This window comes from Aythya ferina (genome assembly GCF_964211825.1).
Source record: "Aythya ferina genome assembly, chromosome: 19".
Taxonomy (NCBI): Eukaryota; Metazoa; Chordata; class Aves; order Anseriformes; family Anatidae; genus Aythya; species Aythya ferina.
The window spans coordinates 5,667,681-5,682,014 of record NC_140309.1 but is presented as its reverse complement, the minus strand read 5'-3'; the positions used below and the strand labels follow the sequence as shown (position 1 = coordinate 5,682,014).

At 47.6% G+C, this 14,334-nt stretch overlaps 1 protein-coding gene across 12 annotated transcripts in view; it reads right to left on the bottom strand.

Moving 5' to 3' along the window:
- Positions 1 to 14,334, bottom strand: part of COL26A1 (collagen type XXVI alpha 1 chain) — a 187,168-nt gene that overhangs the window by 29,345 nt on the left and 143,489 nt on the right. For all 12 annotated transcript variants that reach the window (XM_084493557.1, XM_084493551.1, XM_084493559.1 and 9 more), the window contains 2 exons: positions 3,495 to 3,648; positions 706 to 750 (listed from right to left, as the gene is read on the bottom strand). In XM_084493557.1, the coding sequence (XP_084349683.1) occupies positions 706 to 750; positions 3,495 to 3,648 (199 nt within the window). The remainder of the gene's footprint in view (positions 1 to 705; positions 751 to 3,494; positions 3,649 to 14,334) is intronic.

The following is a 14,334-nucleotide window of genomic DNA, read 5'->3' as shown; positions in this document are numbered from 1 at the left end:
GAAAAGTGGTAGGAAAACCGAACAGGCCAAATCTTCAGCTGGCATAAATCAGCTCTGCTGCAGTGACATTCATTGCTTTCAGAGAGCTGGAGCCCCTGGAAAGCATTCATTTCCCAAAATAAATGAAAGAAAAACCCAAGGGGAAAAAAAAAAAAAGGTCGAGGGTAAGCATGCTACTGCTCGTGACAAAATAAGATGTGCAGAGACCTGGATTTTCTTCCCGGCCCTGACATTAACCTGCAACACAACACCTGTTCCCCTTCCTTCCCCGAGGTCTTGTCTATACAGACAGGAGCACGTTATTCTCCAAACAGAGCAAATCAATGCCCTGACCATCGCCAGCAGCTTTCAGTGCCCCTGGCAGGCGATCCCAGCGATAATAGCGGTGCCCTCACCCTGCATTCAGTGTGCCCCATTTCCTCTTGCCATGTGTCCATCACTGAACTGCCTCTCCCTCGGGCAGCGCTTCCCAGCCTTCATGTGCCGGGGGAACCGAGCGTCTCCACGAGGATAAACCTGCTGTGCTGCCTCCCGTGATCAAATAAAACCCAAAGAAGAAATCCAGCCCCTGTATCTGTGAGGTGCCGAATACCTGAGGACTCCTGGCCACAGAACACTTCTGTTTTTGGGATATATTACATACGGGACCGGGCACAGCAACATTTTGTGCTTTGAAAAAGGAAATAGCAGAAACCATTCACTTACCCTGCGGTATTAGCTGCTCCTCTGCACCTCTGTGTCCTTTAGGCTCTAATTAAGAGGGTGAGGGTTAAAAAAGAAAAATAAAATATTAGGTCTTTTGCTGCCAACTGGCTCAGGCAGAGCATATATATTTTCTTAATTCTCAGTAAAACATATCCTGTTGATTAACAAGCTGATCAGAAAGGCCAGCGGTGCAGCTGTCTCAACAGCTCTGATTGCTTTTAAATGATTGTCTGTTCTCAGCCCTGCCACTCACAAAAGAAACAGCTACCCCAAGAAACAGTAGCAAGTTTTCCTGGACCTCAGCCTGGAGAGGCATCAGCCAACTCGGAGCTGTAAGGTCATCCAGAAACACTCTCATTGTTCAAAGCAGCCAGTCCGTATCACCCGTCTTTGTGCTAGGCACCAAGATCCTGCCCTCAGTCCATCGGGTTTAGAAATTTGGCAGCATACAAGCTGGGACTTGGATTTGCTTTGGCTGAAAGAGTAGAAGCAGGGCAAAGCAGGCGGTATTTCACAAAACACACGGGGGAAGGGGATGGGAGGGACAGAAGCATAGCTTTCCACAACCCCAAATCACACAGGGCACTCGAGTGTGACTTCCACCTAATCTACGATCACACGTAGTGAAAGATCTCCTGAGGTCTGCAATCACTGCAAGTGAACCTGGGGCGAGCCCGAAGCAGCAAGTGACAGAACCATGCTGAAATCATGAAAAAAGGGGCAGTCCCCACCACCCTACGCCAACTGCATGAAATTCCCTACATTTCACCAGAATCCCCAGTGCATTTTTTGGCTGGCTTTGAATTGTAGATACAAACTGATGTTAGGAGGGAAGGAAGCCAAGTGTGAACCCTGATCCGTGAAACATCCCCACAGCTCCTTAGCAAAGCAAGCACTTCAAGTCCACAGAGCTCAGCTGGGGCACTGAGGAGGCAATTACATGTCAATAAGCAACTTAACTGATTACTTCTAATTGCTGAAAGACATCGCCCTGACCTGAAACGCCTCAGTGCATGCCTGATTCCCAGTTATTATGCTGGAGTTGTTATTCCACGCTAGGTTAAATAAATCAAGGCTAGAAAAACACAGGGCAACAATGAGTAAGGACTACACCTGATGGAAGCAGGCAGGCAGGGCTGTAACGCCTGCAGCTGGCTGTGCACCCAGCCTGGCAGCCTGGCTGAGGAGACAGAGCACTCACGTACAGCTCAGACAACAGCACTGTGGCTTTTGGAGGTGCTCACTAGCTACCTGGATTTACTGCCGGGGTAGAGGGTGCTGATATTGGGCCATGGAGGCAACCCAATGCAAGTGCTACAAGAGATTGTTGTGTTCTGCAGTACTGCCAAAAGTCTGGGGGAATGGCATTCATTGCTGCTTGCTGAGCAGGAGGAGGTTATCGCGTGTACAGAGCCTCTGAGAGGAAAGGACTTTGAGTGGAAGGGACAGAGTCGTCAGTGCTTCTGCGAGATTGACTTCAGTACAATGAACTGCAGGTGCAGAGATACTGCAAGAGCAGAAATAAATGACACGGAGGAGGCAGAACGAGCACATAATGGACACTGGGGGAAACTGCTTTAATTCAGTTCCTGGCAGCCGTCACTGTGGTTCTGAAAATACTTTGCAGAACATATTGTTAGTGAACCTCCCTCCATGTTGTGGCATCCTGTCAAATTATAAACATGGACGACATCTGGTCTATGTTGGTTGCTCCAAGTCTGCTGCAGTCATGAAGGGCTGCCATAATAAACTGCTCTGACAAAATAAAGGGGGAAAAAAGAGAAAAAAAAAAAAGGAAAGTAGGCCCTACAGAGGATAAAGAACTGCTCAGGGAGCAAGCAAAGCAACTGACAGACAGGGCTTTGGAAGCAGAGAGCAGGGATCTTGAATTGAGAATGCCAAGGTCAAGGAAATTCAATGCGTAGTGATCTGTCTAGCCAAGTGGGCTCAGAGGGAGATTTCTTGTAAGTGTATTTTTTTTTCATGCCACAAGAGGGATCATAAAACAGCCCATTGTGTTTATGGCAAATTTAAAAAATATAATGCAGAGTGCAACTGATGTTGCTATTCATGGGAAAGTTTTTCCTCCTAATAAAAGCAAGAATTACCCCTGGCCCAGTCCTCTGCCGCCTCACACAACTCCCCATGGGGAAACACTGCATTTAGTGCTCGGGAGGTGAACACAAATGGTCCCCCTGTTCCCCTGCTGGCTCTCTGGAGTTACCTCTGGAATGTTTCAATCTGTCCAGGCCTTCAGATCCACAGGGACACAGGCATTGTTAAACCCTCAGACTGAACAGCCCCTGCTTTGGAGGAACCGTGGCTCTGGGGCTAACTAATGATGGTTCTGACCCTAATGCTGAGGATGAAAGCTCTCTCACTGCCTCTCCACAAGGCGCTTTTCCTGCTGAGCACAATCCCACCTTGCAGCAAGCACTTGCAGCCTGGCCAAAGGTACAATGGTGAGGGTGCAAAGCGAACAGCAGGTTGAGCCACCTGTGTCAGCAAGGCTGCCTGCCCGTACTCATCCCACAGCACCAACAGCTCCCTGTTGGGTCACACCAATGACAGCAAACATGCCAAAAAAAATAATAAAAAAATCCCATTAGTAAACCTTAGAGTTAGAAAACCTTTACAGGGCTGAGGGAAGGCGCTGGCAGACTTTCCCTCTGACCCCTCTCCTGTGAAGCTTCCAACACTACGTCAGATCAGCACGGCCTATTTCATAGGCACCCTACAGGAACCGTAGGGTGGGCTGACCAACTTAGCAGAGAGCAGGTCGTGCTTACCAGCAGGTCCCACCGTTTTCCTCAGGACGGTCCCAGGATTTAGCAGGGGAAAGGCGTCTGGCAGCAAGTCATCGTACCAGGTGGCTGTCGTCCCGGTGATTGGCAGGTTGTTTTCTAACGGGGGGCTTCGCTCCGCCGCTTCGAGCAGGAGGATCTGGGTAGGGGATGCAGAGAAGTCAGACAAGGTCAGCGGGATGGTTTCACTCACGGTCTCAGTTCTGTTAGGTCTTGAAACTCCTCTCCTTGCCAGCAGGAGCTGTGGATAACTCTACAGCACAGACTGCAGGGTTTTGGTGCTAAAGCTCCATTGGTTTTCTGAAAGAGGCAAGAATTACCCCAGAAATGAGTCGGGTGACATTGCAAGAGGTTCCTTAGAGAGGGCTTTGCTGCTTGCAGAGATTCAGCCTCCAGTGCAGCTGTGTCCCCAGCAAGGAACGGGAACCCAGGGAACAGAGCTGGGGGGACGACACAGCTTCTCACTGCTAGGTTGAAGTCGGATCAGAAATCACTGAGCTGGAACAATGTGAGGGGCTGTGGGATGTGCTGGGTGGCAGCCTGAGGTGCCTCAGGACAGCTGCTGACTGCAGGCCACAGGACAAACGCTTAATGAATTAAACGAAACAGAGAATGTGAAGCTTTTAAAGAGCTGAAGCGCTTTAATTTGGGAGCAAATAAAACAGAGGCAATTTCCTCAAAAAGCTCTGCTTAGCAGTAGTAGGATATTATTAAAACTCACAACTGCTTCTATACCTTGTAAACACACTACCTTCAAATAAATCCCCATCCCAACGTGCGTCCCTGAGCTCCTTGGGCCATTTACAACCTGAGCTCCTTGGCAAAGCGATCCCGTTTTCCCCGTACAATTCAGACGGCTGTTCATCGAGCTGAGCTCCCCCAGCCACTGGTGGCCTGTATGAAACTGGAAATGAGGCTGTAGCATGGCTGCAAAATCCTCCACGTCCCCAAGAAGTGGAGGGAGGGAAGATGCAGGTGGACTCTGCCCGCTGACAACCTCAGTTAAAGTGAAGCCCGCGGGAGCCATCACTGCCATTTGTAATCAACATTTTTATCAGAGCTTTCTCAAAATGCGATTCTTTATAAAGTATTTTTTCTATTTTAATCTGTATGCTTCCCAGCCACTAATCAAGGACGGCATAACGAGGCAGTCTGCAGATGTCTTTTGCAAAAGCAAAACTATTCCTTCAACTACCAACCCACTGAGCCCAGTGGCCTGGATTGCCAAGCCCTCACGCTCTGCTGCAAATGAGTTTTGTCCCAGTTGCTAGACATCACCTTGCTGCTAGCCATCATCACCCCATCAGCAGCACTTGGGATGCAGCAGCAGCCCTGCTGCCTGCCCAGAACGGGTGCAGGATGCCCATCCTGGAGCAGGGCTGAGGCTCCCAGAACCAGAGTTTTGAGGCAGACATGCCACCTAACCAGCAAACTCACTGGGAAACGGTTTGGGGAGTGCACCAAGTGATTAGTTATTGCACTGTTTCTTCCTGATTGGAAACCACCTACCCAAATACTGATTTACGGATAAGGGAAATAAGAGAGAAATCAGCTCAAACTTTCCACTAAATCCCTAGAAGTTTCAGCTTTTACATGCTGCGCTCATCTTTACATAATGAAGTCACACTGCAATTATAAATGAGAGTGACTTGGCTCCACTCATTTGTTTTTAACTTGCAATTATTGCAGGGTTTATCACTTATTTATTACAAGGCCTGGTGAGAGCCAGTATTACAGCAATGCCAGGAATGATGAACTTCCTGCAGAATGCACTGGCCTGACAGGGGTGAATCAGAAACTAATTAAACTGGGAGCTAGCTTAAGTGCAGGGGAGCTATACCTCAGCTGCTGCAAACAAACAAAATTCCTCCTCTTTATTAATGGGTCCAGAGCCTCGCTTTAGTAGTAATAAGAAGGCAAAGAGGAATGAGGCCACCGCAAGCCCTGCTTCCATCCAACAGGCTTCTCTGATGCCAGGCAAGGCAGGAATCAGTTCGGTGTGTCTCACCCAGTGATTTACTTCTCAGGCTTTGAAGGAAACGTGCTATCAGTTCAATGAACACTCAGCCATGTGCCTTACCATGAGCGTGCTTAATTCCCATTGACGTGGGACTCAAGTGAGCATTAAAGACGTTCTCTGAATCAATTTGTCCTGTTATATGGTTCTCCTGCTTCCCCAGCAAAATACCTGGATGCCGCTGCCAAAGTACACTCAGCAGGAGAGGCAAAACTACACCTTGGGGTGGTGCATGAGAGGGGCCAGAGCCTTGCCAGGGTTAGGGTGCTCCTGCTGGGGGGAAGAGACCGACACGGGCTGTCTTGGGCAGTGTTTTATCGTGGCCCAGCGGTGCTGCAGGAAGAGGTGCCATGAAAGCGACAGCAGCACTGGGCAGAGACCCGCAGGCTGCGGGGGTGCGCGGCCCTCGGGGGCAGCGTGAGCGGAGCTAGCACAGCTCGGCCGAAGGTTGCATCTGGAGTGGAACAGCTCCAAATCATTTTTATGGGTGATAATAAAAACGTGTTACCACATAATCAACACTAAACAGTGGCAACGGTATCCTTTTCATTAAAAAAACATGGCTTAAATGAGCGCTGTGCTGATAAACGCCGGAAAAGATTTAAAGGCGTGCACAGAGTAATGTAGTGTGATCTTTTATATGCTGACTGTGTGTACTTCATGGTCATCGGGGCTCGAGCCATCGTAACAAGTTTATTTTCCCAGGGCACAAAGTGATAGAGGTTGGGAAGTCTCTGGACTTGAAATTGCTGAGAAATTCTAGTTTTTATGACCAGGACTGAAAATGTGCCCAGAAGATGTAAAACAGCAAGAGGACAGCTCACATCGTGAGATCCAGGGAGCCAAAGCGAAGGAGGAGAAGCACGAGGGATTTAGTCACACTCAGAATCTCAAAGCATACACACTTCTTTCAGCAAGGAGTGTCCTTTTATAAGCTAGCACAGCACACAGCACAACCGGGGTCCTTCGGCGTTATTACAATAGCATTGGAGCCATTCATCTATTCTCTGTCACGTTCTGTTTTTCTTAAAGCTGCCATTGCCATAGTCAAGGGACTCGAGGAGAATTCCCACTTTCATTAAACAAAAAAAGAAAGTTTCTAGCCCTCTGAGTAAACTGCTGGAAAATGATACCACAGGGGCTCACAGCCAGAAAGCAAATTAGCAAAATGTGCAATGTATTAAAGGCCCATTATTAAAGTCTTGGTGTTTGCTCGTCAGTAGGGCTGAGGTGGACAGAAGGCTAACACCAACTGAAGAAGGCACAGCTTTGCTTGGGAATCCTCACTGCAAGCAGTGCCCATGTCTATTACTATTACTACTTGCAATGCAAATGTTATTACAAAAAAAAAGGGGAGTGGAAGCAGAAAACACCCCAATGACACCAAGACTTGTATCTTGATGCCAAGGATCATGACAGTCGCCCACCCAACTGAGCAGAAGCGGGTACAGGGAACTTCCCGAGGAGCAGCACCTGTGGTGGCAGAGGGGCAGATTGCTGCAGGAGACACGAAGACCTTTCCTCCCAGTTTGCACGGCATTGCACAAGGGGGAAGGATGGCCTCGAGTCAGCAAAGCACTCAGGCTTTTGTCTTTTTGCACGTACAGAAGCGAAAAGTCAAATCTGAGCCGAAATGGACGCGTTGAACCAGAGCCTCTGGCAGCAGAGGTCCCACCAGCATGAGACGAGGGCTCGCCTCTGGTTTCCAGACCCCACCTCTCAGATGCAGCTGAACTGGGTCAGAAAGCTGGAAGGATCTGAAACGCTGGGGCCGCGTCCCCTGCCAGCACCGCCGCGGGAGATGGGCCCGATGCAGGAGCCGGCGTGCGAAGGCGAAGGGAGCGCGGGAGGGATGACGCACTGCCCTGGCCCAGGAGCTCGCAGGCCAGCGCCAGAGGCAGAGGTTATTGCCTGCAAAAGTCACCCCTGGGCTTTCCGAGCCCCGCAGAGCCACCGGGCTCACCTCTGTACAGCGTCTGGCGCTCGCCCTTCTCCCGCGGCTCGAAGCCTGGCTCTCCTCTGCGCAGGGCCCTCAGCAGGGACATTAGTGTTACGTGCCTGAAGCTCGGTCCCAGCTTACTCAACCCAACTCCCCCTCTTCTATTTGCCAGCATAAACTTTCTAAACTTCAGACACATACCACATTTCTTGCGTCAGATCAAAAGCTCAGCCCAGGGACAATGGAAATGGGAGGAAGGTTTTCATCTTCTTGAGATGTTCAGTGTCTGAGGATTTTTTTGGCTTGCAGTGGCTTTCGAGAACCCTATTTTGGTTGTTCCCACACATCAAAAGAAGATTTCACAAAAACAGCCTCCTCCCATCATCTGTCCTCTGCTTGCATTCCTGATGTCCTGTAAGTAGTAGGTGCTAGAAATGAGGAAAGAACAGCCGGGCGTCCAACGATTTCAAAATTGATACAACAGGGCTCAGAATGTTTTTCTTTGGATAAAAACCCATGGAAATGCAGGGGGATCGTTTGACACAATCCAGATGGATATTATTAATTAATAAACAGGGGATATTTGCTCTCTTTAAGCATTGACAGAATGAACTCCCCTCCATCTCTTTCTGAAAAGGAGGGAAAAAAACGTGCATGAATCTAGCTCATCAGCTAAAAATTCGAGTGTAAAATAAGATTCTCTTGATCTTGTAAAGACACAAGCTGATTAATAATGGTAATTGCATAACTTGTTGGACATATCTTTCTTTATAGCAAATTATTTGGCAAAATGTAAGAGTTTTTTAATCATTCATCCAGACACAGAGCTAAACAGGGAGTTTTACAAAGCCTGATGGAGAATGGTATCTCTCTTGCAGCATTATGAAACCTGTGAATGCAAGGCTCCAATGCAGACACAGTTGTTTGGTTTCAGAAGCCAACAGACATTTGGTAAGAGTTTGCTACAATCTGATGAACCGGGTACCCAGAGAGAATCTGGGTGACTTCATCCTTATAGCATCTTAGAGGCTACAGCCAAAGGGGACAAGATAATTAGTGCATGGAGGAGTTCTAGGGATATTGATAAATTATGTAGGGAGCAATAGCTGATGTCACTGGACTGACCCAGCGTAGACCAAAAGGTAAGCTTGATATCATCAGCTATTGCACTGAAGATGGAAATTTGGACCAAGAGCTTCTGCCAATCCATAGGTGATGCAGCCCATGCTCTTTCTGTGGAGGTATTTGATTTCTTTGTACAGTTCTACAAGACTTCCAAAAACAGAGGATGCAAAAAGTGACTGTTTCAGCAGCAGGTATCTCCTAGGGGGGAATCACAGCAGAGACAACACGAGAGCACGAGCTAACCTACTAGTTCAGGTGAAACTAAGGCAAAGTCCATCAGACCATCAGACCATTGAGGTTTTGCCCCTCAGGCTGCAGCAGGACAAGGATTGGCACTCGCTCACCAGGTCACTGCCCTCAGAGGCACCCAGGGAGCTTCTCTGCTGCTGCCACCACCTGGGGGTTCACCTTCGCTGCTGTACGGCCACGCAGCCGGCCATCGCTGGCACCCCTACGCCTGAGAGCTGGGGAAGGAGGTGGATGTGGAAAGGATCCAGCAATCCTCCCTGTGCCGTGCTAAGAGCTCGTTGCAGAGTGAAGTACACAAAGGAGCTCAGAGTGAAATCGGATTCCCCACCATTACTTTAAAACACCTGATAAAAATAAACTGCAGCTATAACCTTCCACCCTCAAAATCACATCATTCTTCTCTGCCCAATTTATTGCTTGTCACCTGCTGGGGATGTAGCAGTGTTACGGACGTGGAGCCAGGCCAGCCTGAGATGAAGTCAGTCTCCAGAAAGTAACATCTGTTCTCAGCAATGGCTTTGAGATCAGCTCTCTGCTTCTCGTCAGGTGAGAAGCCCTCGGCTCTGCCTGAGACGTTCGCATCGGCCAGCTCCAGCGGGCTGAGATGCCTCCTGCGCTCTCCTCCTGTGCTGGGCTCCACGTGAAAAGCTGCTAGAAGAGAGCAGCACAACTGGAAAAAGTCAGAGGTTTGGGCCTTTCCTTGTTTGCCTTGGTGCAGGATGAGAAAAGGACCTTAAGCCACTTTTCTCTTACAATCAGATTTTCGTAATGAAGCTCCACCAGAATTCCTGGGTTATTCCTGACTGGTTCCTAGCAGGGTTAGCAAATGATCCGAGCACTTATACTGCCTTTGCTGTTACCTACTTTTTGGCCACAAGAGTATTTCTTGTGAAAAACAAAGCTTGCAAATGTAATACCCTCAGGTAGTAAATATACTCAAAGTATTTCCTAATGCAGACGTAGGATTCGCTTGGCAAATTAAGTTGCATGTTAAAGGACAATGGAATTTTTCAAAGTTATTTTATGAAAATGTCAAACATATTTGATTAAAAATGCCAAACCTGTAACTAAAAAACTTTCCAGGAGGGGGTGGTGGAGAGGGAGGTCTTTGAAGCCTTTTTGTGGTTCTGGCAAATGATTTACAGCATTTGCCAAACACATGGAACAGCCTTAGGGGACCAATTTCTCCTTCAATCCAACAGTGATAAGAAATAAGATCCAACAATTACCAGGCTTGAGAATGAAAGGATTTTAACTGTCATTCTGGAAGACGGAAGCATGCCCAAGTCAGAGAAAGGCCAGTATCTGAACTGCCTCAATGTCCTTGGCAGAAGCGTGATGATTGCTTGCTAGAAAAATGCCAAGGAGATGGATGTGAAGCTCAGAGATGACCTTTGATACAAAGTTTGGTTTACCCACTAGATTTTGTTTCATCATCTCCCCTTCTTAAGCATCAGTTTGAAGATGTGTTTTAGTCTTAAGGACAAAACCTGACCTACAGAAACTCACCAGTTAACTTAAGCATTTTACAGGGATTGATTTAAGTTTGCTCGTGCTACAGCTACCTGCAAATTAACCTAAATACTCCCTGAATTCAATGCATTGTTGGAACTTCAAAAGCAGATTCTGCACAGGGTCACCAGGAAACCTCAGAGATTTCCTAAGCTACCTTCAATAACTGCTAGTGGCAATCAAATATACAACATGGAATATTCATGAAAGTCCTTGAAATACCAAATAAGCATTACTGTCCGCTCTTTGGGAGCAGCAGCAGCCTCACGGCCAAGCAACTCGGGTTTTACTCCTGGAGTTTCTCCCAGCTATGCTACAGTACCTTAAAACATCTTCTGTTTTGCAAATATTTCTGCACTACAGCAGGAGATTGTTTCACATCTATCAGAGAAGGAAAAGACAAACCCCACAAAACATCACAGACAGCTGCTTGGAGAAACAGGCAGATAGAAAATCATTTCATACAATGATTTCAGCAAAAAATTCCAAGTAATGGTGCTTTGTAATCAAAAGACATGGGTCGTGAAGGTGCTGTGTGGAAACCTGAGCTACATAAATGGGGTGATTTCAGAGAAATAGCAACGGATCGATTAAACCTCTGTGTACAGTACAAAGATTTTCTTTAAAACCTTTCAGAAATTCCTGCGCAGGGAATCACATTACAAGGACTGTTTTCATGCAAGAAATACGCATGTCATTTATCAATCACACAATGAATCAATCAGACACTAGATATGTAATGCTATCTCCTGCTTTAAAGCTGTGAGTGAAATGCCACGATCCTCTCAAAAGCGGTGTCAGGAGATAAGGCTGGCTTATATCAACGCAGATCAAATGCTGTGCTCGAGCTCCAACCGAAAGTTGGGATTAATATCACACTGCCCATAACTCCGTGGTGCGGTTTATTAAAAGAAACTGGGGGTTGTGGAGAACAAAATGAGCAGAAAGCTTTAGGCAGCTGCCTGCTTTCCTGCTAGCACTGCTCGCAGTGGGAGCAGCGCTGCAGCGCTCTTGAGTTTCAGCACAATTTGTCAGGGCTTTGTCCTGTGTCACAGGAGAGCAGCATCAGGCTCAGGACGGCCAGAAGGAAAGGACTGTACACTCTTCCCACTTAGAAACTGGGCTGGTATAACAAGAAGCCTTGTATTTGAAATGAAAATCGGTAGTGGGAGGCTGTAATCGTGTTGTATAGGATGTCACGGGAGAGAAGTAAGGTTTGGCATACCGGGGAGGGGAAGCTTTTGCCCTTCCTTGCATACTTCCTTGCCCTTTGCCCCAGCCTCAGCACCATCTTCCCTGATGTAGATTCCCCAAGCTTGAGGATTTCAAGCTCAGCACCATCAAACAAACTTTCAAACCTGTGGCACCAAAATGGGTCTGGTATCAAGCAAATGGAGTGTGCCAAATCCATCCCATGTTGATGATGGGGTAACTCGAAATGGGAGAAATGAGAAGGGATCCAGACTCATCTCCCTTCACCTCCTTTTATGCAGCAACATCTCATGCAGCCCCAAGGACAACCTACAGCAGTGTTAAGGAGGGCACAAGGCACATGAGGACTTTGTTCTGTCCCTAAAGAGTCATTTTTTCATTCTGTTTTCTCACGTCTCACTTTCTATTCTAACTTTCATATTACAAAAATCAGAGGGCTCCTTTTGTTACCTCATTTGGACACTGACCTTACAAGTTGGATGAACCAACTCATCCTTGCATTAAGAAAGACGAGAGCCGTCCTCGTTACAGCCCTGTTTTTATGGGGACAGCTGTGGTAGCCTGCAGAAGAGGAGGAGGGAAAGAAGAAACGACAGACTTGCAGCCTCTTCTTCCACGGCTGAGCTTATTTCACATACACTTGTCCTTCACAGCCACCGGAGGACAAACGCACATTTAACTTGTCCTCACACATACTGGGAAGGGCTCTTGGCTGCTCCTCCACTTTGCAGAGGTGTGAAGAAGAGCCTGTTTTTCACTTGTGCCTAGCCTGCTCTATTAAAGCAGCATTAAATTCCTATTATATTCCTATCTATTAAATTCCGGGTTGAAATTCAAAAGGGCAAAAGCAGCAAAGTCATCCATGGGTGACCTTTTCTGATTTACACTCTGCAGTTGCAAGTCCCCCCCTCACACCGCTGGAATGCAGACTCCCCGTCCATTTGGGATTGTCATAAATAACCCAGAGATTATCTCCAAGTTTCCCACACAGGGTATTCCAGCCACAGCCCGTGCACAGCAAAGGAGCTCTGTATTTTCTCATACCCAGTAAGACATTTCTGCATCCCTTCAGAACTGAAAGCTTCCAGGGGGCAGCTATCCTCCGGGTACCCTGTGGCCACTTTCACTGACGGCGTATTCAGATACCATGGACTTCCTTCTACTTACTGCAATACAAGTGCAAACGGGCCAACAGGCAAAACAAAACAAAACAAACAAACAAACCAGCAAAAACCAAAAATCCATCTTTGTGTTTTCTCCTCCCACTTGTACTCTTACCTTGCTGTGAAAGCAAGGAGAGAAAGAAGGCTGTGGAGGGAAATCCTGCCCCAGAACTGGCTGTTTCCCACCTAGGAAATGTAAGAATTAGAAGGAAATGTCTTTCTCTGAATGTGAACCTTCCATATCATAGAAATACTCTGTGGCTGCTCATATGGCTTCTACTCGGGCATCTTCAGGTCCTGACATTACTGAGCATCAGTTGTTTCAAAACAGGCATCTTTCTCCAAAACCCAGAGCAGGAATAGAAGCAATACTAAATGAATGTAAGCACCTTTTTCAAGGGCACTTACTGCATTACAACAACTGAGGTCACTACATGGCTGTGTAGATCAAACTGAACTTAAATTAACATGGAAGAAAGAGTGAATCAGCACATTTCTCCTGTGCACAGCCTCTGTGCTCATATAATGTTGCTCCACTCTGCTTTTAACTGCTACACGCCACCAGTTTTTGCACAGCACCCACAGCTTATCAAACAAAGTAGAAGGGCGAAGATGAACAACATCCTTGCTAGGCTGTGCTGCAGAATATACTCTCCTAGCAGATACATGATTTTACACACCACAATACAAACAGACAACTCGTTGCCCTCCATAAAAGTAAACCTCTTGATGAGCTTTGCTCCCAGCTTGGGTCTCTGTGGGAGCACAGCAGGGTCAGAACGAAACCCATCACAGCAGCAACACAAATTGCCTCATTAGCTCCCCAGAGCTAAGGTGTTTTCCTTGCCTTTGGAACTGGGTAAAAAAATCAATGAATATAATTAGCTAGAGAAAGGTCAAATCAGAAACACAAGTTTTCCAAGCTGTAACTTTTTAAACTTCTTTGAGGACGAGGTGTCACACACAAATGCTCACATTTAGCATGGCTAAAATAGAGCATGAAGCACTCCTTCTGCAAGCCAGACAAGCCCCAAGCAGCAGCACTTGCTTAGCATTACAAGGTGTCCGGGACTGCAGCGTGCTGCTGCACTAAAACACACAGACACGATGCACCATGCCCAAGACAGCTGATGGAGCTGATCAGCACTGCTGAGGTGCTCCTCGTCTGCTGAGCTCAGGCTCCACCAGCTGATCGTGCCCGTGATTCTGCAGACTTCCAGCTACCTGGAGACTTGGAGGGCCACGGCATTCATGAGGTCCTTCTGGCAGGAGCCTGTCACTGCAACCTGTGAGTCTGAGTCATCCAAAGTGCTCAGGGAGGCAGGGAGAAGGAGTTGGACTCGATGATCCTTGTGGGTCCCTTTCAATTCGGGGTATTTTGTGACTCTGTGACTCTAAGGTGCTCTTTGCTCGTCCATGGCTGGGACGAAGCCAGTACCTAAACCCTTCACAAGTCCAGCTGGTAACATCTTGGCACTGGGCTTTGCACACATCTGCCTCGCTGATCCTCATGTCAAAGGGTTTGCAGGACTGCAGAGCCTTCAGCTGTCGACACAGCGCTTGTTGGCTGCCAGCTCGGTGCTCCCTCCTGAACACAGGGCGGGTTGC